The sequence below is a fragment of the Eriocheir sinensis genome, chromosome 53 (genome assembly GCF_024679095.1).
Source record: "Eriocheir sinensis breed Jianghai 21 chromosome 53, ASM2467909v1, whole genome shotgun sequence".
NCBI lineage: Eukaryota > Metazoa > Arthropoda > Malacostraca > Decapoda > Varunidae > Eriocheir > Eriocheir sinensis.
The window spans coordinates 6,514,021-6,541,520 of record NC_066561.1 but is presented as its reverse complement, the minus strand read 5'-3'; the positions used below and the strand labels follow the sequence as shown (position 1 = coordinate 6,541,520).

The following is a 27,500-nucleotide window of genomic DNA, read 5'->3' as shown; positions in this document are numbered from 1 at the left end:
CCCCTCTACCTTCCTAACCTAGAACCACCTCATTTCTCTCTGCAAACGAGGGAAGGACTTTCTTTTCAAACCGAGTTATCCGCCACTGGAACAAACTCCTTTAAAAGTAGTAAGTCAGAAAACTATCAACGCCTTTTAAATTCGAATCGACCGTTATATCGTTGCGTTGTAAATTGAACGTACATAGCGAGGTGGAATGGCTCTCAGGCAGATGAAGGCAATACAGCCGGTAACCTCGTAATGAGCCAGTGGATGTGCTGTTGCCTGCCTTTTCGTGTTTCCATGTTTTCCCTCCCTCCTCATCACTTCATCATTCCCTCCCTTCCTCCCTTGCTTCCTGTCCTCCTGACCTTCACCTCTCTCCCCCTCTCACTCCCCTCTCTCATTCCTGACCTGCTGACTCACTTCACTCACTGAACTCCCTCCTCTCCCTTTTTTTTCCTCCCTTCTTTCCACTCCTTTTTCCCTTCACTCCTCCTCCTCACTCTTTCATTCCTTTCCTTTGCTCCATCACATCCTTACTCCTTAGCTGTACTACTCCTTCCTTCTCCTTTCCCTTCCTGTCAACCTGCCTTCCATTCCCCTATCCTTCCTTCCCTTCCTCCCTTGCTTTCTCTCTTCATACTCCTTACTCCTCATTCCTTCCTCCTTCTTTTCCTTCCTTCCTTTCGTTCTTTCTAATCCTTCTTGCTCTCTTCTCTCACTCCTTCATTCCTTTCCTTTACTCTTTCACATCTATACTCCTTATCTGTACCACTCCTTCCCCCTCCTTCCCCTCCCTGTCAACCCTGCCTTCCTTTCCCCTTTCCTTCCTTCCCTTCTCTCCTTCTGACCTTCATCTCTTTCCCCTCTCACTCCACTCCCTCATTCCTTTCCTGCCGACTTGCTGAACTCCCTCCTCTCCCGTGTCTTTCCTCTCAATATTTTCTCTCCCTCCTCCTTTCCCTCCGTCCTCCCTCATTCTCCCTTGTTTCCCTTCCTCCCTCCGGGCTCGTGATGGGCCGCAGCATAACAGCCTTTGAATATTAAAGCAACAATTACACGTGACGAGTCTTGGCTTGCGCCGGGAATTGTTATTTTCACCGTGGATGTTGTTCTAGTGCTGCGCTGTTATTTTCACCGAGCGACCCAATTTTTTTTTAAGAGGGGGGAGAGGGAAATTGTAAGTGGGGGTTTTAGAAGGGGGAGAGAGGGATATTGTTAGCGGTATTGTTAGGGGGGGTGTAACATTTTTTAGAGGAGAGAGGGAAATAAGAGGATTTTAGGGAGGGAGAGGGATGTTGTTATGTATTTTAGGGGGAATTGTAAGTTTTTAAGGAGGAGGAAACTGAGGTATTTTTGGGAGGGAGGGAAACTGTAAGGGTATTTTTAGGAGGAGGAGAACTGTAAGGTATTTTTAGGAGGAGGGAAACTGTAAGGGTATTTTCAGGAGGGGGAGAGGGAAACTGTAAGGGTATTTTTTAGGAGGGGGAGAGGGAAACTGTAAGGGTATTTTCAGGAGGGGGAGAGGGAAACTGTAAGGGTATTTTCAGGAGGGGGAGAGGGAAACTGTAAGGGTATTTTCAGGAGGGGGAGAGGGAAACTGTAAGGGTATTTTCAGGAGGGGGAGAGGGAAACTGTAAGGGTATTTTCAGGAGGGGGAGAGGGAAACTGTAAGGGTATTTTCAGGAGGGGGAGAGGGAAACTGTAAGGGTATTTTCAGGAGGGGGAGAGGGAAACTGTAAGGGTATTTTCAGGAGGGGGGAATTGTAAAGGGTATTTTTAAGGGGGGGAAACTGTTATGTCTTTTCTTTTTTTCGTTTTAGTTTTTCAGCTTCTTTTTTTACCAAGTGTTTTTTTTCTTCATTTTCTATACTTTTGTTTTGTTTTCTTTAATTTCTGATTTTATCACGTTATATTTTTTTCTATTTTTTGGATTTTTTTATAGTGTTGTTCTGCTTTATTGTTTTTTATTGTTTGAGTTGCTTAGTTTCTATTTCTACCAAGTGTTTGTTCTTCTCCATTTCTTGTACTTTTCGCTTTTTATTGTTGTTGTTGTTGTTGTTGTTTACTTGCTATTCTTATAAGTTTTTTTTCCACGTCTGTTTTCTTCATTTTTTGTACGCTTGCTTTTTATTCTTTTGTTTTCTTCTATTTTTATCACGCGTTTTATTTTGCTGTTATTTTCCCTGAACGATTCATGTATTTTTTTTTTTTTTGGGGGGGGAGGGGGAGACGGTCTGTAGGCGGGATTTTTTTATAGTGTTGCTCTGTTCTGTGCTTCGTTTTTATCCTTTCAGTTGTCTAGTTGCTATTTTTACAACGCGTGTTTCTCTTCTTCAGTTTTTGTGCTTGTTTTGTTGATTACTTGCTTTATTTTCGTGTTTTTTTTTCATTTCTTGCGTGTTTTTGTTTTGCTTTTTTTTGTTCATAAGTTAAAATTACAACCTTTGAATTCGTCTTAATCTCGAGGTTGTTGTTTTTTTCTTTCTTTTTTCTTATTTCTGTTTGATCTCTTCGTACCTTTGTTTACTTTGCTTGATTTTTATTCGTTTATGTTTAATGTGTGTGTGTGTGTGTGTGTGTGTGTGTGTGTGTGTGTGTGTGTGTGTGTGTGTGTGTGTGGGTGGGAGGGTGCATTTAATTCGTAGTAAATTCGGTCGTGATGATTTTATCTTGCTGCGCCTTGTAAAGTATGCAGGAGACCATTTTATATTCTCTTTCTTCTCTCTCTCTCTCTCTCTCTCTCTCTCTCTCTCTCTCTCTCTCTCTCTCTCTCTCTCTCTCTCTCTCTCTCTCTCTCTCTCTCTCTCTCTCTCTCTCTCTCTCTCTCTCTCTCTCCCTTCTCTCTCCTTCTTCCCCTTCTTTCCTCTCCCCCCTTCTCTTCTCTTCTCTCTCTCTCTCTCTCTCTCTCTCTCTCTCTCTCTCTCTCTCTCTCTCTCTCTCTCTCTCTCTCTCTCTCTCTCTCTCTCTCTCTCTCTCTCTCTCTCTCTCTCTCTCTCTCTCTCTCTCTCAACTGGCAACAGGCAAAAAGACTCACGCCGCAATGAACCTAAGCAACTCATGGTTAGATATATATTCAGGAGGTGAGGACGAAATGAAGTCAAGAGCTTTTTACCTTATAAGCTTCCTTCCTCTTATTGACTGCCTTCTGCCTCTTAAAGTCCGCCGCAATGTCGTCTTAACTTCCATGTCATCTAACTGCATGCTCCCACCACTCCCACGGCCTCGCTACACCACACAACTACAACCCCTTTTTCTCAACCCTATGCTGTCCAAACTTCTAATGCAAGAGTATCTGATAAACGGCCTCTTCATTCTTTCATCCCTTCTGGTAAACTGGTCGACGGGTAAACTTTGCTTCTCCGTTGCTTACTTCGCTCCACTGTAAACCATTTTCCTCACTCCTATGCTGTCCAAATTCCTAATGCAAGAGAAACCGTTAACCTCCATCTTCATTCTTTCATCCCTTCTGGTAAATTGGTAGACGGGTAAACTCTGGCTTCTAAACTCTACTTCAGCTTTGCTTTTACTTCGCTTGTCTGTATTTTCTCCTTCCTACGGTGTCCATATTCCTAATGCAAGAGGAACTGTTAACCTCCGTCTTCATTCTTTCATCCTTTCTGGTAAGCTGGTAAACGGTTCCTTATATATGCTGTCCAAATTCCTAATGCAAGAGGAACTGTTAACCTCCGTCTTCATTCTTTCATCCCTTCTGGTAAAAACTGGGCAAATGTATTGGCTTATAAGTCTCTCTCTTGTGTTATTTAATTTACTCTCCTCACCCCTATTCCTTATCTATATATATATGCTGTCCAAATTCCCAATGTCAGAGAGGAACGCACATTCATCTCTTCTGGTAAACTGGCAAACAGGTAAACTCTGGCTTCTTAACTCTGCTTCTGTTTTGTTTACCTTGCTCCTCTGTAACCCATATTCCTCACCCCTATATATGCTGTCCAAATTCCTAATGCAAGAGGAACTTCTAACCGACATCTTCACTCTTTCATCTCTTCTGGTAAACTGGCAGACAAGTAAACTCTGGCTTCTAAACTGCTTCTCTTCTGCTTACTCCCTCCTCTGTATTTCCTCCTTCCTACGTATTTCAGCGCTTTCAAGGGCGATGTATCAAGACACCTCGGCAATCATATCGGACTATCTTTTTAAATTCCTTCTCTCCTCTGTTTGTGCCGGGAATGATTAGCGGGGCTCCTTTTTTTTTTTTTTTTTTTGCTTCTCTTTTGCCCTTGAGTTGCGTCCTTTGCCGATAAAAAAATCCCTTCTTCATTTTTTTCTTTTTTCTTTTCTTGTATTTTTCTTTTGCCACGTCAAAGATCTCTCTCTCTCTCTCTCTCTCTCTCTCTCTCTCTCTCTCTCTTCTCTCTTCTCTCTTCTCTCTTCCCTCTTCTCTCTTTTTCTCTTTTTTTCTCTTTTCTCTCTTTCCCTCTCTCTTTCTTCCTCTCTCTTCTTTCTCTCTTTTTCCTTATCTCTTTCCCTCTCTCTTTCCTTCTCTTTTCATCTAACTCTATCTCTATTTATCAATCTATTTACCTATCTATCTCTATCTACATATCTATCCCTCTATCTACCTATCTATCTATCTATCTAAATACCTCAATCTATCTAGGTTTTCTTGCGGTGTCTTCCTTATAATATCTATCTACCTATCCATCGATCTATCTATCTATTAATCTATCTATCTCTTCCCTTTACCTCTACGTCTCTCCCTCTTCCCATTATGATCTCATCTCCCTCTTCCCTTCCCTTCCCTTCCTCCTCTCCGCCTCTCCATCCCGCCCTTAAGCGCCGTCAGTCCATTTCCTTCACAGTAAACGTAATTATCGGCCAAAATTACGCTATAAAACTTTCTATACGCTCATTAACGCCCGCGTGACGTCACCCGCCCAAACAACGCCAAAATTAAGCAGCCTGAAGCGTTAACGTAATATCGACCATCCTTCATCTTGCTATTAGGGCGGTTTTTCCTTCACTTCTCCTTTCTGCAGACTAGTTTGTTCTACCTGGCGCAAAATTGGGCTTTATTCTCTAGTGTTTTGGGGTTGTTTTTTGTTTATTTTTGTTGTCCTTCGTATTGGAAGGTTCTCTCTTACTCAAGGATTGAAAGGTTTTATTGTTTTCTTCTTTGTTTTTTTATCTGGTAATAAACTCCAATTGAATTACTCTCAGCTTTATTGTCTTGCGTCTTGAAGGTTGTTTTTGTTTTTGTTTTTTTCTATCGTTCTAAGTATTGGGAGTCGATTTTATTTTGTTTGTTCATTAAAAGGTTTCATTGTTTTCATTTTTTTTTTATCTGGTAATAAACTCCAATTGAATTAACCTAAACTTTATTGTCTTGCGTCTTGAGGGTTGTTTTTGTTTTTGTTTGTTGTTGTTCTAAGTACTGGGAGTTGATCTTTTCTATTTGGCCATAAAGAGGTTTCATTGTTGTCTAGTTTCCTTGTTTTCTTATATATTAATAAAATCTAACTCTATCATCCTTATTTTATTCTCTTCTATTTTTTTAGGGCTATCTCTGCTCTTTCCTGTTGCTCTACGTATTGAAAGTTGATCTGTTATATTTGTGCATCATCAGCTTTATTGTTTTCTAGTCTGTTTGTTTGTTTTCTTATCTACTAATGGAATCCACTTATATTCTATTTTTTTTTTTCATTTTCTTCCTTTTTCTTCTGTTCTGTATATTGGTAGTTGATGTAATAAATATTTGCGCATTAAAAGGTTCTATTGCTTTCTAGTTTGTTCTCTCATCTGGTAACAAAATCCAACACAATCATCTTTATTTTTCTCTATTCTGAATGTTTTTTTTTTTCGTTTCCGGTCGTTATATTTATCAGAAATTGATACTATATTTGCTTGCGTATATAAAAATGTTGCTATATTTTCCAACCTTGCTTTTAATTCTGTATCAAAATCGATTACAACTGTGTTTAATCTCATGAATTTTAAAGTTTATTTTTTACGACGCGTGTGTGTTGATCCTAAATTAAATTCCAACCTTTGTATTGTGAATGCGAGTTTTTGCCAAGCGCTGTTTTTTTCAGATACTTTTTTTTCTTATTTCTGTTTGACTTTTTACTTCCTTTGTTTAGACTGATCTCTTATTTATTCCTGCATCAAATATTATTATGTCATGTTTCTGTTTATTTCTAGTTCAATATTAAAATCCACCTTTACACCTATGATTGTATGGATAATAAACTGAACTTACAGACTTTTTTTTATCTTATTTATTTTCCGTTTCTCTCTAGTTCAATGTTAAAACCGATCTTACTCCCCGTAACCACATGGCCGTTATTTTCCCTTCTATTTATTTCCAATGTTTTTATCACCTTCGATTGTATGTATAGTAAACTGACCTTCCTTATTTTTATTTTTATCATTATTTATTTTCCGTTCTTTTAAATTCAGTGTTAAAACCGATCTTACTTCACCTAACCACAAGACCATTACTTACCCTTTCTCTTTATTTTCAATGTTTTTTCGACCTATGATTGTATGTATGAAAAAAATAACCTTACTCATTTTTATCTTTGTCTTAATATATTTTCCGTTTATCTATAATTCAAAGTCAAAACCGATCTTCCTCCACTTAACCACAAGACCATTAATTTCCCATTCTCTTTATTTCCAATGTTTTTTCGACCTATGATTGTATGTCTAATAACTAACCCTACTCATTTTTATATTTATCTATTTTCCGTTTAATTATAATTCAAAGTCAAAACCGATCTTCCTCCACTTAGCCACAAGACCATTATTTTCCTTGCTCTTTATTTCCAATCTTACATGTCGCACAGCAAACGCCCTTATTTTTATTTTCATCTTTATCTATTTTCCGTTTATCTATAATTCAAAGTCAAAACCGATCTTCCTCCACTTAGCCACAAGACCATTATTTTACCTTCCCTTTATTTCCAATCTCACGTGTCGTACAACAAACGCTCTTCCACCACCCTGACGTAAGGCCCATTTCCCCTCAAACGCTTATTTCACGCCCAATTTCAGTTTATTTTCCATTTTCCTGAACCCAATTATGTTTTTTCTGAGGGACAACTTTTCGCGCGAGCTGTTTCTCACGATGTCTTCCTTATACTCGTGTCCAGGTGAGCGGTGTTGCGGGCAGGTAAGGAGTTAAGGTGGGGGGAGGGGGGTCTTGTGTTACCTTTCCTTCCCTCCTTCATCTCCTCCTTCCCTTAGCACTCCTTCACTTTCTACGTTTCATCTTTCATCCTTCAATTCTTGCGTTTTTTCCTTCTTTCTTTCTTCTCTTTCTACATCTCAACCTCATTTCCTTCTTCTCTTTATTTATTTTTGTTTTGTTTTCTCTTCCTTCTTTTAATTGTGATCTTTCATTATTTAGCTGTTTTTTCTTCTTCCTACATCTCCTCTTCCTCTTATTCCTTATCCTCCTCTTTTTCTACATTTCATCATTCATTCTTTCACTCTTGTTTTTCTTCTTTCTTCATATTATTTACTTTCTACATCTTATCATCCTCTATTTGCTCTCTTTTTTTCCTCCTTCCTCTTCTCACTCCTCCTACGATTCATCTTTTTTTCTCTTACTCTCTTCCTTTCTTCCAATGTATTTTTCCTTCTTGTCCCTTCATCTTGTTTCCTTTTCTTTCTATAATTCAACCTCCTTTCCTTGCACTCATCCACGCTTCAACAGTTTTTTCTTCTTCTTTCTTCTTCTCTTCTTACAGTTTATCTTCCTTCTCTTGCCCTCCTCCAGTCTTTTACCTTTTTCTATTTCTTCCGCCATCTCAATATCTTTTTACACTTCATCCTCCTCTTCTCCTCACCCTCCTTCATTCTCTTCTTATTTTCCCTTCTTATATCAGCTCTTTCACACCCAAGTTCCTTCTTATCCCACTCATCGTCTTCCTCCTCCTCCTCCTCCTCCTCCTCCTCCTCCTCCTCTCTCTCTCTCGCTCTCTCTCTCTCTCTCTCTCTCTCTCTCTCTCTCTCTCTCTCTCTCTCTCTCTCTCTCTCTCTCTCTCTCTCTCTCTCTCTCTCTCTCTCTCTCTCTCTCTCTCTCTCTCTCTCTCTCTCTCTCTCTCTCTCTCTCTCTCTCTCTCTCTCTCTCTCTCTCTATTCTCTTTCCCACCGTCTCCTTTTCTCTCTTTACATCCATTCAATCACCATCACCATCATCAACACCTCACTACCACACCATCATTTTCCTTCTCCCTTGCCTGTCACCATCCGTTCCATATTTATTCTCTCCTCAACCACCACTTCATTAGGTCACTCTTCCTCTGGTTGTTGAAGTGTAAGCCTGCCCCCATTCATTCCATATAAGCCTCTCTTACCCCCACTTTGCCTCCTCTTCCCTCTTCCCCTCCCATACCCTAGCACTCTGAAATGTAAGCCTATCCCCTTCTATTATTCTTTGACCATACTTCACTGCCTCATCCTCCCTCCTCCCTCTTCCCTCCCTTCCTATGCCTCTGAAGTGTAAGCCTATTCCCTCTATTCATTTTTGACCACCACTTCACCACTTAACCATCATCCCTTTCCCTTCCATTGCCTAGGCCTCTGAAGTGTTCTCTTTTTCTACACTTCATCTTTTTCCTGCTTTTTTCCATTATCATGCCGGGTTATTTTCATTTTTCATCTCTATTTCTCTACATTTCATCCTCCTCCTCTTCCTTTCTTTCATCGTTTCACTGTTTTTCTCTCGTTTTCCTTCATCTTATTCCTTTTCTCTACTTTCGCCGCCTCTATCCATTCCTCGTTGACTACTCCTTTCCTGTGTCACCGTCCCTCTTCTCTCTATCCCCTCGTGTTGAAGTGTAAGGCTATAACCAACCCTTCCTCTTTCACCACACTCCACTACCTCAGCGTCCCTCTTCCATCTGGTCGCTAAAAAGTAAGGCTATCATCGTCCATTTCTATTTTATCAACACTTCACAGCCTCCCCGTCCCTCCTCTCTCTCTCTCTCTCTCCCTCGTGTTGAAGTGTAAAGTAATCACCAACCCTTCCTCCTTTACCACACTCCACTACCTCAGCGTCCCTCTTCCATCTGGTCGCTAAAATGTAAGGCTATCATCGTCCATTTCTATTTTATCAACACTTCACAGCCTCCCCGTCCCTCCTCTCTCTCTCTCCCGAAGTGCTGAAGCGTAAGTCTATCACAACCCATTCTTCTCTGACCAACACTTCGCCTCACCGCCCCTCTTCCCTCTCTCCCGTAGGTCCCTGAAGTGCAAGCGCGTCACCATCCACAAGAACCTCTTCGCCAGCTTCATCGTCAACAACGCGATGTGGCTGGTGTGGTACAAGTGTGTGGTCGAGAGCACCCACGTCCTCTTCAACAACAGTGTAAGTGGAGCTCTGCATGCCTTGTGATATGTGGGGGAGGGGGGATGGGGTTGTGGGTGGGGGTATGTGTGTGTGTGTGTGTGTGCGTGCAAGAATAGTTCCGCTTTATTTATCTGATTTCAATTCTCTGTTCGGCGTCAGTAGTTTTTTTTTTATAATTGTTTGTTCTTTGTCTGTCAGTCTGTGTATTTCTCTGATTAGTGTTTTACTTGTCTGTTTACTCTGTCTCTTTCTCTGTCTTTCTGTCTTTATCTATCCACGCAAGCACTTCTCTTCTCCTCGGTTTCCCCCTCCTCCTCCTCCTCCTCCTCTCCTCCTCTTCCTCCTATATATCTATGTCTCTATCTATCTATCTATCTATCTATCTGGAACCTCCTACTTCTCCTCTCCTCCTCTTCCTCCTATCTCTCTATGTGTCTATCTATCTATTTATCTATCTAGAACCTCCTCCTCCTCCTCTCCTCCTCATCCTCCTATCTCTCTATGTCTCTATCTATCTATCTATCTATTGACCTCTTTCTCTCTACACAAACGGGTAAAAAAAGGGTACATCTCCATTCCACCTCATTTCCTGTCTGTCTATCTGTCTGTCTGTCTTTTTCACACCGTCAATTAGTTCCAGGCACCTCAAGTTTCAAGTCAATTTCCGTCCATTGTGCTGTCCGTGTTTGTCTGTCAGGTAATCATTTTTCTATCATTCTGTGTCCCAGCCTGTGTGTGTGTGTGTGTGTGTGTGTGTGTGTGTGTGTGTGTGTGTGTGTGTGTGTGTTTTGCGGCATATTCCGTATTTTCATCTATCGATTCTCTCTCTCTCTCTCTCTCTCTCTCTCTCTCTCTCTCTCTCTCTCTCTCTCTCTCTCTCTCTCTCTCTCTCTCTCTCTCTCTCTCTCTCTCTCTCTCTCTCTCTCTCTCTCTCTCTCTCTCTCTAAAAGGGAGGAGAGATAGGTAGGTAGGAAAAGGAGGAAAGGGAGGAAAGGAAGGAAAGGGAGGGAGAGTAAAAATAAAACAATATAAACAAGGTAAGAAAAGATGGAAGGACGGGAAAAAGTGGACGGAAGGGAGAAAATATGGACGTCAGAAAGAAGGGAGGAGAGGAGGCTGGAAGGAGGGAGGGAAGGAGCGAGAGAGTGGAGGAGAGGAGGAGGAGCATAATGTGATAGATTTATGGAGGAGGAGAAGCATGAGGAGGGAGGAAACTCAGGTACACGGGGGAGGAAAAATGACGAGGGAAATGCAGGTGGAGGAAGGAGGGAAGGAGGAAGGAAAACTGGAGGTAAACAGCTGAAGGGTTTGAGGGAGAACAACAGGAATATTATAATGAGAAATACGAGAATAGGAGAGAGAAAATAATAATATAAAAGGAAGTTAATAAGAAAAACAAATATAGAGAAATAATGTGTACGAAGATGGGAAAAATAAAGGTATACAGCGGAAGGGTTAGAAGGAGAACAACATGAATATTTTAATGAGAAATACGAGAAGTGGAGAGAGAAAATAATAATACAAATAAAAGTTAATAAGAAAAATATAAGGAAATAATATATACGAAGATGGGATAAATGAAGGTAAACAGCTGGAAGAGAACAACAGGAATATTATAATGAGAAAAGCGAGATGCGGTGAGAGAAAAAAATATATGAATAGGAAGAATTGATAAGAAAAGCAACGTCAAAGAAAGAGAGAAGAGTAAAAGACTGGAAAAATAATAAATAAGGAAAGAAAGAAGGATGAAGAGAAAATAAGGAAATGGTTAGTGAACAAATAAAAAAAAGAAGAGTAGGAGTGGAAGACGGGGGATAAAAGTTAAGGGAAGAAAGGAGGAGGAAAGTAAGTGGAAGACGAGAAAATAAGAAAGTGGTTAGTGAATAAAATAGAAAACAAAAAAGAAGAAAAACAACAGTAAAGAAAAAAAGAAAGACTGGAAGACAAGGAAAAGAAAAGGTCAGGAAAAAAAGGAGGATAACGCAAAGTAACTAGAAGACGAGAAAATACAAAAAGTGGTTAGTGAATAAAGTAGAAATAGAAAATAATAATAAGAAAAGCAATGTTAGAGGAAGAAAGTAAAAGTGGACGACTGGGGAAAACTGGTAAGGAACGAAATGAAAAGAAAATTAAGTGGAATACAAGAAAATAAGAAACTGGTTAGTGAATAAAGTAGAAATACGAAGAAGATAAGAAGAAGAGCAACGTTAGAGAAAGAGAATCAGAGTAGAAGATAGGAAAAATAAAAAGATAAGGAACGAAATGAAAAGAAAAGCAAGTGGAAGGCGAGAAAATAAGATAGTGGTTAGTTAATAAAATAGAAAAAGAAAAAAAAGAAGAAGAGCAACGTTTGAGAAAAAGAATAAGATAGGAAGACAGGATAAACAGAAGGTAAAGAACGAAATGAGAGAGAAAGTAATTGGAAGACGAGAAAATAAGAATGAGGTTAGTTAATAAAATAGAACATTAAAGAAATAGAGTAAGAATGGAAGACAGGAGATATAAAAGGTAAGGGAAGAAAGGAGGAAGACAACACAAAACAAATGAGAGACGAGAAAAAATATAACCAACAAATGAGAGAAAAAAAAGTCAGGTAAAAGAGAATAAGTAAATTTAATAGAAAACGCACCGGGAGAGCAAGAGCAAGGAAGAAGTTTAAATAATGACTGCGCGGAACAACTCGAGGAAATACAAGTGAGGAAGTGAGGGATAAAACGACGCTACTGGGAAGCATAAATAAAGAAGAAATGAATATAACAAATGAAATGAGACGACGCGAGAATAAAGGAAAGCAAAAAAAAAATATGATGAGAAAAATATCATTGTGGAAAACCCAACTAAAAATAATATAAGGCAGCAAAATGGAGGAAAATGTGCGAGATAAAGAGAGGAAGAATAGAAAAAGAGTAAGCTTGAGAAAAAAAGAGTAAATTGTGTATATAGACAAAGATAAATCATAAACAACAAGGAAGATGACGCGGGCGCATATAAATAACAGGAACAGAAAAAAAAGAGGAGAGGGAAAAGAGGAAGAGAGAAAAACGAGAAAACAGAGAGGGGACAACACACACCTGGGGTTGACCTTGGGCTTAACACCTGACCCGTCACCCGGAAGACCACACCGCCTCCTACCGCACCAACGCATGCATTCCACCACCTCACCTCCCCCCCTCCCCCCCAGATCCCCTACACCCATTTCATATTGTACATTTTCCTTTTTTTTGTATTATATTTCAAAATTGTATCTTTAACGTGTATATTTTCAGTTTTACAGCTGCAATCACTTAATAGACCGTTTGTTATTATTATTATTATTATTATTATTATTATTATTACACACACACACACACACACACACACACACACACAGTAACGGGAAACAATATTAACAAAGAAGGAATTTGAATACAGAAGAAATATTGAACAAGAAAAATTAATAAAAGGAGAAATATCTGTGAGAGAGCAGACGAAAAGAACAATTAAAAAAAATTTAAAGAAGGTAAAACTGAAGAAATGACTAAGAAAATGAACAAGAAAAATCACTTAGAGAAAAAAACACCTTTGAGTAAACAGGCGAAAATAGCAAATTAAAAAAAACAAAAACACGGAAGATAAAACTAAAGAACTTACTAAGAGCGTGAACATGTCAAATGCGATGAAAGTGACGACGCGGGAAACACAAGAGAATAAAAATACGAAAATGAAAGTGTAAAGAAAACGGTTACGGCAGCAGCTACTCACGTTCAATTACTCGGAAGGTAAGCTTGATCCCTCCTCCACTTTTCCGCTACCTGGAAGTAAACAAAAAGGTGAAGGTAAATGATCCCTCTCACTCTCTTCCTCTTACTCTCCTTTCCAAGACTCCACTTATCAAAACTCACTCGTCATATAGAGAAGAAAAATAATATAGAGAGGAAATTATAAGGAAGACACGGCAGACATAAGGAGGAAAGAGATGAAAGGGAGAGAAGGGGGAGAGGAAGGAAAGGGAGAGTAAAAATGAAGTGATATAAATATGCTCAGAGATGACGGAAGGAAAGGAAAGAGGTAGACGGAAGGGAGATAATGTGAGCGTGAGAAACAAGGGAGACTAGATGGTTGCAAGGAGAGATGGAGGGAGATAATTGAGATAAGTGAGAAAGTAAAGAAAAATGCGAAAAAAACAAATGTAAAGTAGAGTTGAGAGAGAAAATAACAGCCCCCACACCAGATATAAAGTAAGAAGGAAAGTAATGTAATAAGTAAAGTAAAGAAAGTAAATATATATAGAAAAACAAGAAAATAAGTGAATTGAGAAACAGCGACAAATAGCCACGAATAACATAGAAAAGGAAAAAGAGAGAAAGGAAATATAAACAGGGAAACAGAAAAAAATGAGTAACTAAAGGAAATATGAACAGGGAAACATAAAAAAATGGGTAACTAAAGGAAATATGAACAGGGAAACAGAAAAAAAATGAGTAACTAAAGGAAATATAAACAGGGAAACAGAAAAAAATGAGTAACTAAAGGAAATATGAACAGGGAAACAGAAAAAAATGAGTAACTAAAGGAAATATAAACAGGGAAACAGAAAAAAATGAGTAACTAAAGGAAATATGAACAGGGAAACAGAAAAAAAATGAGTAACTAAAGGAAATATGAACAGGGAAACAGAAAAAATAAATAACTAAGAGGAAAAAAGATACAGAAAAGGTAGAGAAAGTAGAAAATAAAGGCGACAGGTACAAGAAGAAAATTTGAAGGGAAAAATAATAGCAATAGGTACAGAAAAATGAGAAAATGAGAAAAGGAAGTGAGAAAATATAGGCAACAGTTTCAGAAAGGGAGAAAAAAATCAGAAAAGTTATAGCTGAAAATAACACAAGTCCTGAAACTTTTCACTCAAATTTCTTTACAATAATTAAATAACATAATCATGATATTTTCCTGTCAATGAAAACAACAATAGAGCAAATCATCAACCTCATCGCAAACTTTTTTCTTCACCTTCATTTTGCCAACATGAGAAAAATATAAACAAAACACAAATTATTCTGAAGCTGAGCCAAAATAACTTCATAAAACAGTTACCCACCCATGCCGCAGCCTCGTTCCCCATTTTCCATCATAAAAGAAAACGGGCGGCGCCATGGAGGGGCTAGGCGTGTTATTGTGTCGTGAATCAAAGGGATAATTTTCCTGTACAGGCTTTTCTTCCTCACTAAGTTTTAAGGACAGACTTTAACATTTTCCTTGCACACTACATCTTTAAAATAGTAGTAGTAGTAGTAGTAGTAGTAGTAGTAGTAGTAGTAGTAGTGACAGCAGTAACATCGTCAGCATAGCAAGTAGCAACAGAAGAGAAGCATAATTGATAAAAGACCTGCTGATTAAATTCTTTTGAGGACATATTGGGAAAACGTGACCGTCTTTTTAAACTTTTTTGATGTATGTGTGTGTGTGTGTGTGTGTGTGTGTGTGTGTGTGTGTGTGTGTGTGTGTGTGTGTGTGTGTGTGTGTGTGTGTGTGTGTGTGTGTGTGTGTGTGTGTGTGTGTGTGTGTGTCAAGGTTTCCACGGCATTATAGTGTTCTCTTTATGGCAAAATAGAAGTGAAGGAGCGAGAGGAAAAGGGAGTAAACGAGTGAGTGAGTGAGTGACTGAGTGAGTGAGAGAGAGGGAGTGAATAGGTGACTGCGTGAAGGGTGAGTGAGTGAGTACACGAGTGAAGGACTGAATGAATAAGTTAGTGAATGAGTGAGTGAGTGGTTATCAAATAGTAGAAACAGTAGTAGTAGTCGTAGTAGTAGTAGTAGTAGTAGCGGTAATAATAATAATAATAATAATAATAATAATAATAATAATAATAATAATAATAATAATAATAATAATAATAATAATAATAATAATAATAATAATAATAATAATAATAATAATAATAATAATAATAATAACAGGAATAATATTAACAGAAACACCAGCCAAAAAAATATAACAACAAAAATAACCACGCCAGTTAAGTAATTAGGAAAACAGGTTAATTGCGTGCCGAGGTTCAGGTGGAGGGCGTGAAGGAGCGTCTCAGTCATCTGCTTTGATGGCGCACCCCCCCCCCCCACCCCCCGCGGCGCTTACCTGCCCTCACCTGGAGTGCAGCGGGGTAAAAAGAGAGAGTGCTCGAGGCTTGCTAAAGGGGCGCGCGCAGACATGGCTTGCTGAGCGGGGCGAGGCACATATAAACAGGGCATTGAGGTGGTAAATATGCTACACTCTGAAGGTTATTTTAAAGAGATTTGTGTGAGGTAAAGGAAGTGTAAAAAGGGAAATTGTCTTGTTTAATTATAGAGAAATACACAGGTATGTCTTACTAATTGTGGCAAGCTATATATAAAAAAGTACCGAGGTGAGAAACATGCAACACCTCTGAAGATTAATTCCCGTGCGTTAATAGAAAGAAGTGTAAGAAGTGAAATTAAGTCCGTAAGTCTTCTTTAATTATAGAAAAGTATACAAGCATGTCTTAGAAAGAGTCTTGGCTTAGATATATTACCACTCAAAGTTATTATTAAGAGATTTTTGTGTGTGAGTGAAGATCAAGATATGTTAAACGATGACATTGAAGAAGAAAAACGATATACTTAAAATTTATACATAAACCAGAAAATAATAGTTAAATCAGACATGACAAAAGTAAAGCAGAAATAAATAAAAAGTACACAGGAAAAAAAAACAATAGAGAAAAAATACATAGATAGATAGACAGATAAAATGGTATAAGAATGCAACCACCAACACATGAAATAAAGTAGGGAGAAAGGGAAGAAAAAGGGTAAGAGATATGTTAAACGATGACACTGAAGAATAAAAACGATACTCTTAAAATTTCAATATAATCCCGAAAATAATAAAGTTAAGGTAAAGATGACAAAAGTTAAGCAGAACTATATAAAAAGTACACAGGAAGAAAATAAAATAGAGAAAAAATACATAGATACATAGATAGATAAAGAAGAAAAACGAGATACTTGAAATTTTTATATAAACCGGTTAATAATACAGTTAAATTAGACGTGACAGAAGTAAAGCAGAAATAAATAAATAAAAGTACACAGGAAAAAAACAAAATAGAGAAACAAATACATAGATAAATTGGTATAAAAATGTAACCACCAACACATGAAATAAAGGGAAGAAAAAATGGAAAGAAAAAGAGACAAGGAGTAGGAGGATTAGCCCCCTCCCGCTCACCTTCCCAATAACGTGACGGGCTGACTTTACCTTCGCTCACCTTCCAAGCCTTTAAATTACACCTTCACCTTATTAAACGACCTTGAGATCACGCAGCCTTACCTAACCTTACAACACCCCCCAAAAAAGTTAATAGACCCATCCTACCTACCTACCAACCTACCTTCCTATCTATCTACCAACCTACCGACCTGTCTACTACTTTTACTGCAGCCTTACCTAACCTTACCTAACACCCCAAAAAAGTTAATAGACCCATTCCTATCTACCTACCAACCTACCTTCCTATCTATCTACCAACCTATCTACCTATCTACTACTATTACTGCAGCCTTACCTAACCTTACCTAATACCTTAAAAATATATATTAGACCCCTACCTACCAACCTACCTTCCTATCTACCTATCTACTACTGTTACTGGAACCTTACCTAACCTTACCTAACCCCCCAAAATGATAGAACTAAATCTACCTAACCTAACCTTACCTAACCACTCAAAATCTAATACAATATAACATAACTACCATTACCACTACTACACTACCACCACCACCACCACTACTACTACCACTACTACTACTACTACTACTACTGCTGCTACTGATGAGGAGGAGAAGGCTCTAATAATGCGTCTTTTCTCCCACATCAAAGAGCCGCGACGTCATATCGGAAAGGGAAGGAAAAATGAGCCGCCTTCTTCGTCCTGCCTTTTTACACGCGCACGCAACAAACAAACTCCTCGGGAAAAGTGGATACATAGAATAATGGAGGAGAGGAGATAAAACACGGGGAATAAAACACCGGGGGGAGGGGAAGGGGGAGGGGGGAAGAAGGGAGGGGGAGTTCTTTCTTTGACACGGGCGCTCGAACACACACATACGAAATGGCACACACACACACACACACACACACACACACACACACACACACACACACACACACACACACACATACATAGAAATCTACACACATACAAATAGGGTACACATAAACACACATCTACACACATACACACACATACCTTCACACACATACAAACGGGCATACATACACACATATATACACACATACATACACATATTTATACATGCACAAACACAATCATACACTATACCTCTCAACACTTATCTATCAATCCAGCTATCTATATATATCACTTGAAGGACGCAGAACTGAAAAAGAAATGAGTTGCAAAAAAGTTACAATAATCTAAATAGTCCGAGTTGTCTAGGACATTAAAACACGCCCACACAAACACGTTGAACACACAAACACACATACAAACGGTCATGCATTCTCTATATTAATCTCTATGCTCATCTCTATATATTATTTTACAGGGGCAGCGCGTGACAGGATTTTTGTTTTGTATTGTTTTTTCTTCATAATTCTGCCCTTGACCTGCTTCCTTTACTGTAAAAAAACACATACATATATATACACACACACTGTATCTCTCTATTCATCTATCACTCTGTTTATCTATCCATCTATATATGTCTTTTGAAGGACATACAACTAAAAAAATGAAGAGTATTAAGTGATGGGAATAGAAAGGGAATAGAAAATGAGGTGAGTGAGGGAAAATGATAAGTATGCAGATGATGATGAATGGAAAGTAGGTAGAAAAGAAATAGAAAGTGAAATGAGAGATTGAAAATGATAAGTATGCAGATGATGATGAAAGGAAAGTAGGTAGAAAAGAAGTAGAAAGTGAAATGAGTGAAGGAAAATGAAAAGAATGCAAGTGATTGTGAAAAAAATGATAGGAAAGTTAAAATAATGTAAATAGTTCGAGTTTCCATGCACATATAACAAGAAAATTCACAGGTTAAGAAAACAACTATATCAAAACAAATAGAAGAAAACAGGAAATCAACGAGAAGGGAAACACAGGTGAGAAACTATTACCTGAGAGACTCGATGACGCTATGTAAACAATTCTTTCTGTCTCACAATTTGGTTTCTCTTTTAAAACATACAAACAAAGATGTGAGGAAGAATTCAACGTTTGAGTGTAATTCGGAAACACTACACTGTCTCTCTTGTGTTCCTCCTCCTCCTATTCCTCCTTCCGTTTCTTCCTCCTCCTCCTCCTCCTCCTTCTGCTCCTTCTTCTCTTCCTCCTTCGTCATATCAATCACTCTGCAACGTGGAAGCAATCGTCATATATTTTTTTCGCGTGTTGATTTATTTGTCTCGGCGAAGCTCCATAAAGCCGAGGAAAGAGTTGATGTTGTGGGCGGGGAGTTAACAAAAGAGTGTTTGTGTGTGTGTGGGGGGGGGGGGGGTCTATTTTTCTTTGCCGTTCCTGTTTTGGCTGTGGTTTTAGTTCACGCACACGCACACGCACACACACACACACACACACACACACACACACACACACACACACACACACGTAAGCTCCCTTTTAAATCACCTTATACGTTTTTGGATGAATAATATTTACATGCAAATCGCTACTTTTACACACACACACACACACACACACACACACACACACACACACTAACCCCTTCCCCCCACGCAAACACAATACCTCCTTGCTCACAATACGAAGGGGATACAAAAATAACTCCCTTCACTGCACATTGTCTCCTTTTAGCGCTGATTCAATTTACGTAAGAGTTCTGTGGCTCGGGGAAGTCTTAATCTAGGTAGCAAGCGCGCCGCCTTCGAATATTAGACCGGAGTAAGGTTGCGTTCCGGGCCTTCCTCCCCTCCTTCCTTCCTTCCTTCCCTCGCACAGCCTCGCCTCGTATTCCATCAATGTTGCTTATGGGTCTTGGATAATATTGAATGGAAGGGTGTGTTTATGCGTGTGTGTGTTTCTGTGTGTGTGGGTGTGTGGGAGGGTGGGTGTGGGAGATAAGTGTGTGTGTCTGTGTGTGTGTGTGTGTGTTAAGTGAGAGAGAGAGAGAGAGAGAGAGAGAGAGAGAGAGAGATCTAATTGCTTCTGTTTTCCTCCTACTAACTCAATATTCAGGCCCCCCCCCTCTCTCTCTCTCTCTCTCTCTCTCTCTCTCTCTCTCTCTCTCTCTCTCTCTCTCTCTGTCCTTTTATTTCACTATTTCTTGACTAACTCCTCCTCCTCCTCCTCCTCCTCCTCCTCCTCCTCCTCCTCTTCCTCCTCCTCCTCCTCCTCCTCCTCCTCCTCCTCCTCCTCCTGAATAATGGGTCTGTATTGCCCTCGAAACTGTGGAAACCCTTGTGTTGTATTGGCGCTGAGGGACTGTGGAGAGAGAGAGAGAGAGAGAGAGAGAGAGAGAGAGAGAGAGAGAGAGAGAGAGAGAGAAGGAAGAAAAGAAGGAAACAAAGAAGGAAGATATGAAGGAAGGAAAGAAAGGAAAGAAGGAAGGAAAGAAAGAAAATAAGGAAGGAAAGAAAGGAAAGAAGGAAGGAAAGAAGGAGGAAAGTAGGAAGAAAAGAAGGAAGGAAAGAAGGAAGGAAAGAAGGAAGGAAAGAAAGAGAGAGAAAGAGAATGACTTTAAGCAAAAAGAAAAACAGACTTAAACAGATAAACAGACAGACAGACAAATACACAACAGACAGATAAACAAATAAACAGTCAAATAAACAGACGAATAGACGGAGAAATAAACAAACAAAAACAAATAAACAAACACACACAAAGAAAATCAGTAACAGAAACAGAATGGGAGAAACAGAAACTGGAATAACGGTATAAGAATTATTGTTATATAGTGAGAGAAAACGGCCTTGGGGTTTATCTTTTAAGGGGAAACGATAACATTCAGGGTATACGGAAGCCATATCATCGTTTTATAGTTAAATGATGATTCACAATGGCGGACTGGCTTCATATTGCTCCGGCTCTTTGAAGTTCACCAACCTTTGTTATTTTTTTTGTCCGTAGAGATTGAACAGGCACGGAAAAGTTAGAGTCGGGTAAAATTACATAAGATTTCTTTCTTCTTGTTATATTTTCAACGAACTTCAATTATGTTTTTCTTTGCTCTCTTTTAGTTTACATGTTTTTTTGTTACTTTTTTCTTTTTTTTCTTTCATTTCATTTCCACTTCCTTTAAACTCTCAATTTTTGGTCTCTTTCATTTTCATAATTTCTTTCGCTCCTTCGTCTCCGCCTCTTCCATTATTTTGATTATCACATCCATTTTTACTTCCACTTTCATTTTTCTCGTTTTCATATTCATTCTGTTCATAAGCACTTTATTCTTTTTAACCATTAATTTCAATCTTCTTATTACTGATACTTTTACCTTTTTTCACTGTAACTTTCACTCTTTTCACTGTCATTTTCTGTCTTCTTCACCGTCACTTTCGTTGTTGTTTTTTTCTCCTTACCTTTACTGTTCATTGCCACTTTCACTCTTTTTCACTGCATTTTTCTTTTCAGTCACTCGGATTCACTTTCACTTTCAATCGTTCTTACAGTCACTTTCATTCTGTTCATTGTCTCAACTTTCATTTGTTAACTGTCACTTTCATTTTATTAACCGTCACTTTCATTATATTCACTCACTTTCCTTATATTCACAGTCCTTATATTTTTTCTTGTTTCTTTCCTTCTCATCTTTATCCCTTTTCCTTTCATACACTCTCATTTTCACTTTCATTGTTTTGTTTTTTATTGGCTCAACTTGACTTTTCACTTTCCCTGTCATTAATTTCACTCTCAAATCCTTTATTCACCACCACTTGCATTCTCTTCATTTTCACTTTCACTCATTTCACTTTGTCAATTACTTTCCTGTCATTTTATTCCTTTTCATAATCACTTGCATACTTATCACTTTCCCTCAATCATTTCACTTTCTATTCCTTTCCCACCTGCTTCCCTTTCATCGTCACCTGCATAATTATCACTTTCCCTCATTCATTTCACTTTCTATTCCTTTCCCATCTGCCTTCCTTTCACCGTCACCTGCAGACTCATCATTTTCCGTCCCTCATTTCACTTTCTATTCCTTTCCCACCTGCTTTCCTTCCACAATCACGTGTTTAATTATCATTTTCCCATGCACTCATTTCATCGTGTATTCCCTTTCTACCTGCTTTCACCTTTCCCTGCGCGCCCCTCAAAGCACCGCCAGGTAAGGCCGCCTAGAGTGTGCGATCAAAATGCAGAAATATTTCCACCTTTATCGGCCTCTAAATTATATATATAAACGTTATTCAGAAAAGCAGCAACAAACACTTAAGTCTCTCTCTCCTCTCCTCTCCTCTCCTCTCCTCTCCTCTCCTCTCCTCTCTCTCTCTCTCTCTCTCTCTCTCTCTCTCTCTCTCTCTCTCTCTCTCTCTCTCTCTCTCTCTCTCTCTCTCTCTCGTTGCGCTTTCTATATCTCTCACTTTCTCTCTTTCCCTCTGACAGCGAGCCTCTTTATCTCTCCCTCTCCCTCTCCCTCTCGTCTCTCCACTCTGAGCTCTTCTTCCTCCAACTCAAAGCCTCTTCACAAAACCTAAAGTCTCTTCATCATCTACTCACCCCAACTCTCTCTCTCTCTCTCTCTCTCTCTCTCTCTCTCTCTCTCTCTCTCTCTCTCTCTCTCTCTCTCTCTCTCTCTCTCTCTCTCTCTCTCTCTCTCTCTCTCTCTCTCTCTCTCTCTCAACATCCTACATTACTTCCTCGCATCCGGGTCCTTCACTAACTTCCCCATGTCTTTTTCTGCTTAGTTGAGTCCCTTTCCTTCTCCTCTCCCTTCACCTCCCTAGTTATCTCTTCCGTTTCACCTCCTTCACAGTTATCCTTTCATATCCTAAAATCCGATAATACTTTCTCACATCTAGGTCTCAGTGTCATTTATTTTTCATGTTTCCGTCCCTTTCCTCCTCCTTTCCCGTCACTTATATTGGTATCTCACTCGTGTTTCCTCTCTCACAGTTATCCTGCCAAATCCTAACATCCTACACTACTTTTTAGCGTCCTATCCTTTAACAACTTCTCCGTGTCTTTCCTTATTCTCTCCCGCCCCTTTCCTTTTCCTCTCCCTTCACTTATCTCGCTATCTCACTCGTTTTTCCTCCCTCACATTTATCCTGCCAAATCCTAACATCCTACACTACTTTTTAGCGTCCTATCCTTTAACAACTTCCCCGTGTCCTTTCCTTCTTCTTCCCGCCCCTTTCCTTTTCCTCTCCCTTCACTTATCTCGCTATCTCACTCGTGTTTCCTCTCTCACAGTTATCCTGCCAAATCCTAACATCCTACACTACTTCCTAGCGTCCTATCCTTTAACAGCTTCTCCGTGTCCTTTCCTTCTTCTTCCCGCCCCTTTCCTTTTCCTCTCCCTTCCCTTCCCTCGTTGTCTCACGCGTTTCTCCTCCCCACAGTTGTCCTGCCAGGTCCTACACGTCTTTCTGCACTACTTCCTCGTGTCCAACTACTTCTGGATGTTCTGCGAAGGACTCTACCTGCACACGCTCCTGGTGGTCGCCTTTGTGGCTGAGGACAGGATCATGAAGTGGTTCTTTATGCTCGGTTGGGGCGCTCCGGCAGTGCTCATCACCATCTACGCCATCGCCCGGGGAGTCAGCGGGGAGCAGAATCGGCAGTAAGTGCGGCTGAGTGTGTGGTAATTGGCGGAGTGCGAGAGAGAGGCGAGGGTGACAGGGTGAGTTAGGCTGGGGTGTGCATAGGCGAGAGTGGAGTGAGAGGGAGAGAGAGGAGGAGAGGAGTGGGGGTAAGGCATTGGGAAGGGGGGATGGTGTAGTGTGTGTGCGTGTGTGTGTGTGTGTGTGTGTGTGTGTGTGTGTGTGTGTGTGTGTGTGTGTAAAGTTAGGAAAGGAGTTGGAAATCAATAACAGAAATCATTTTACTCTGCAGCTTCCTCCCTTCCTTCCTTCCCCTCACCCTCCCTTCCTTCCTGACAGCCACTAACGTCACATATTCTCTCTCTCTCTCTCTCTCTCTCTCTCTCTCTCTCTCTCTCTCTCTCTCTCTCTCTCTCTCTCTCTCTCTCTCTCTCTCTCTCTCTCTCTCTCTCTCTCTCTCTCTTCTGTTTTCTCTCCACTTCGTTTTCTTTTTCGTTTTTTTTCAATTCTTTCGTTTTCTTTTCCGTTCTGTTTTCTTTTCTTTTCTTTTCTATTATTTTATTTCCTTTCATTCCAGACTCTTCTCTTCTGTTCTGTTCTGTTCTCTTCTCTCCTCTTCTCTTCTCTTCTCTTCTCTCCTCTTCTCTTCCCTTCTCATCTCCTCTTCTGTCTCCTCTCCTTTAATAACCATCGCTTCACACACCGCACACTCACCATACTGTTTTTCCTGCCCCGTCACCTTCGCCACAAAAGACCACCATCACCTCATTTTACCTCTCCTCTCCCGAGCCATTTTCTTTTCAAACCCAAAACACCTCAATTTCACGTATCACACACCCTATCCGATTTTCCTTTCCCATCCCTTAACCCGGACCACAAAGCACATAAAACATTCACCTATTTTTCGTCACCTCCAACACCTTATTTTCTCTCACCCTCCCTTCCTGCATGTCTCCTATATTCTCTCCTTTACCGACACAAAGCTTCACTATTTCACACGTTCACACACGAAATCACACGTTCTATTCCGTTCTCTCATACTTAGAACACAAACCTCACTACCCTTCCTATTACTTTCACTGTTCCTCTCCATAATACTTCCCTTTTTTTACATTTACGCACGATATCATGCTTTGCTCTCCCTTCCCTCATACCTAGAATACCTATCGTACTCCCTCCCTCATTATTCTCACTATTAATCGCCCTCACATTCCCCTCATTCCAAACCAAAGCACCAATTCTCTATGCCTCACCCTATCACAGTGTTTCGTTCATTCCCCTTCACTAAGACCACAAAATACACCACAACACTATCACCCTGTTTCCATGCCATTAACCTCAACTTCACACCTCACCCTACCTCACTGTCCCGTCTATTCCCCTTTTCACGCAGGCCACTAAATGCATCCATCACGACCTTCACCTTCAATAACCTCCCCTCATTCCCTGCCTCCATATTCCACGCCACGCCGCCCATCCCACGAGCCTTGCGTCATTATCCTACCCAAACAACATCCCTCACGCCCATGTCTCCCCCCCGCAGCTGCTGGATCGAGGATGGGCCATACAACCACATCCTAAATATCCCGGTCGTTGCGTCTCTCTTCCTCAACCTGTTCTTCCTCATCAACATCGTCCGGGTCCTGGTGACGAAGCTACGCGCTGTCAATACGGGTCCTGACACTCACTCCACTCGCAAGGTTAGTTCAGTATTGTTATGAGAAAGGGCTTACGTATAGATTTGTTTGGGTGGTTTTAATTAGGGACACGAGCAAATACCTGTACTTGAAAATTCAAAAAAGGTATGTGATAGGGATGGTTGCTGATTCAGTTATTCAGAACCGAGCAATTACTGAGTGCTTTTCCAAATGAAATCGTAGTTTGAGTTACTTCAAAGGATATAAAAACTCAAACTTGCAATAAATATACGTAAAAAAAAAAACATGTGATGAAGATGGTGGATGATTCAGATGTTCAAAAACCGAGCAATTATAAAGTGAAGCGCTATGCCAAATGAAATGGTACTTTGGGTTATATTAAGGACATTTTTTTTACAACAAAGGAGACAGCTCAAGGGCACAATAAAGGAAACAATAATAAAAAAAAGCCCGCTACTCGCTGCTCCTAAAAAGAATCCAAGGAGGTGGCCGAAAGAGAGGTCAAATCATGAATTCACACATGTAATTGAGTGTAAGAGAAAGCATGTAATAAGGATGTTAGATATTTCAACCATTCAAAAAACCGAGCAATTATGGAGTGGGAGGCTTTGATGGATGAAATCGCAGTTTTGGTCGATTTGAGAACACGAAAACTCACATGTACACTAAAAAGTGTAAAGAAAAACGGAATGTCGTGAAGATGTTAAAAGATTCAGCTATTCCAACCCGAGCAATCATACAGTGAAGAGCTTTGCCAAATGAAATCATGTTTGCTGAAAGTATGCAGGGTTGTGAGGAGTCAGATGATTAGATAAGCATTGAAACATGCGACCTTGACTCAACCCAGCGAAGATATCAATAGGAAAGACACTCACAAATACAAATACAAGACACCTCTCCTCCCGAAATTGACCCCTCTTTCGGCCACCTCTTTGGATTCTTTTTAGGAGCAGCTTTTTTTTTTATTATTGTTTCCTTTTTTGTGTGCCCTTGAGCTGTCTCCTTTGTTGTAAAAAAAAAAAGGAGACACGAGGGAGACTACAAAAAGAAAGGAAGTCAACAAATGGCAGTTTTTGAAGACCAGTGAATCTTCTGCCCCGCCCATCCATAAATCTACCAAACCCCCGTCTGAAACTTTTGAAAATTATTTGCACGAACAGAACAACTGCCATATTTGTTCAACTGTTTCACTCCTCTATATGCAGATATGTAATTTTTTAGGTCTTTAACGTAGATTTATCAGACTTTTCCTCATGGCTTCGTGTCCTAAAATACAAGCAGAAACAAACACAAACACTCACAAACACAAACACACATAAACACATACATACACACTACGACAAATCCTAATAATATTCAATTTCCACTCGGTAAAGTTTCATCAAGCGACCCCTTTTTTTTTTTCATCTCAGAAAAAATAATGTCGTTTCTATGGATATATTCTATTTGAGTCACCCAGAATATAACTTTTCCCGCCTGACTTTGAAGGTGCATCGAACTTTTGCGAACGTGTCTGTCTGTCCTCGATGCTATCCGGTATGCATGAGTTCTTTCTTTTGATCAGCTTTACTCGATAAGGAATGCGTCGCGGGGAAAGATTTATGGAGATCAGGATTGGAAAGCATGTGTTCTCTCTTGCTGCCTGCCCCCTCCATCCCTCCCTACCCCTACCCCCCGTCTCTCTCTCTCTCTCTCTCTCTCTCTCTCTCTCTCTCTCTCTCTCTCTCTCTCTCTCTCTCTCTCTCTCTCTCTCTCTCTCTCTCTCTCACACACACACACACACACACACACACACACACACACACACACGTACACACAGAGGCGTGAATTGCGTGTCATTCACCGCACAATGGTGAATGACATACAATTCGCGGCGCGTTTTAGGTTTTTAAAGTCTACGGTAAATGGTGCCATGATTTCACTTACTCGTTCTATCTCTCCATTTCCTTCCTTCTCTTTCCTCCCTTACTTCTTTCTTTCTTTATTCACTTATTTATCTTCCCCTTTATCTGTCTCTTGAAAATAATGAGTCGCAAGTCACATCAGTATCTACGAGAGAGCATGTACCTGACGGAGAAATGAGACCAGGAAGCACACAATTAGAAGAGGAGGAAGAGGAGGAGGAATAGAAAGTGGAGGAAGCATAGTATTAAGTAGGAGAGAAACATAAAGCAGGAGAGGAGGAGGAGGAGGAGGAGGAGGAGGAGGAGAAAATGAAAAGAAAGAGGAGGAAGGGAAGGAGGATACGCGATTGAACGCCGCAAGCCAGCAGACCGAGCGAAGCACTTGATGTTTCCACCACTAGAACAGAGAAACAAAGGAAGACTTTTTTGGCCCTCCCCGGTGAAAGAAATCAAGAGGAGGAGGAGGAGGAGGAGGAGGAGGAGGAGGAGGAGGACGGAGTGAAGTAAGAGTAGAGGGAGACAGAAGAATTAAAAAAAAGGAAAAAGGAAAAAGGAAAATAAACGGAAGAGCTAAAGGGAGAAGGAGTACAGGAGGAGGAGGGCGAAGGAGCGGAAGTAAGAGAATGAGAAGGAGGAGGAAGGAGTACAGGAGGAGGAAGGAGAGAAGATAGAGACTGGAGGGGGCTGGAGGGGAAGGAGAGAGAAAGAGGGAGAGGGAAAGAGTATGTAAAGACCGGAAGGCTGAAAAAATTAAATGGAGCGGAGAAATTTATGAAGCTAAGCCAACATATATTTTTACCAAGCCGGCTTACTGCGATGTTCGGCCGCGAGGGTAAGTGAGGGGGCGCGATAAGCCAGCGTGTTCCCTTTCTGTACAGGCAAGGCGG

The 27,500-nt window shown here is 40.1% G+C and overlaps 1 protein-coding gene across 1 annotated transcript in view; it reads left to right on the top strand.

Moving 5' to 3' along the window:
* The window catches only part of LOC126983116 (calcitonin gene-related peptide type 1 receptor-like), a gene marked incomplete at its 5' end in the record, with an annotated part of 94,035 nt that overhangs the window by 30,273 nt on the left and 36,262 nt on the right, over window positions 1–27,500 (top strand). The window contains 3 exons of the mRNA XM_050835613.1: window positions 9,196–9,322; window positions 22,851–23,071; window positions 24,595–24,751. Of these exons, the coding sequence (XP_050691570.1) occupies window positions 9,196–9,322; window positions 22,851–23,071; window positions 24,595–24,751 (505 nt within the window). The remainder of the gene's footprint in view (window positions 1–9,195; window positions 9,323–22,850; window positions 23,072–24,594; window positions 24,752–27,500) is intronic.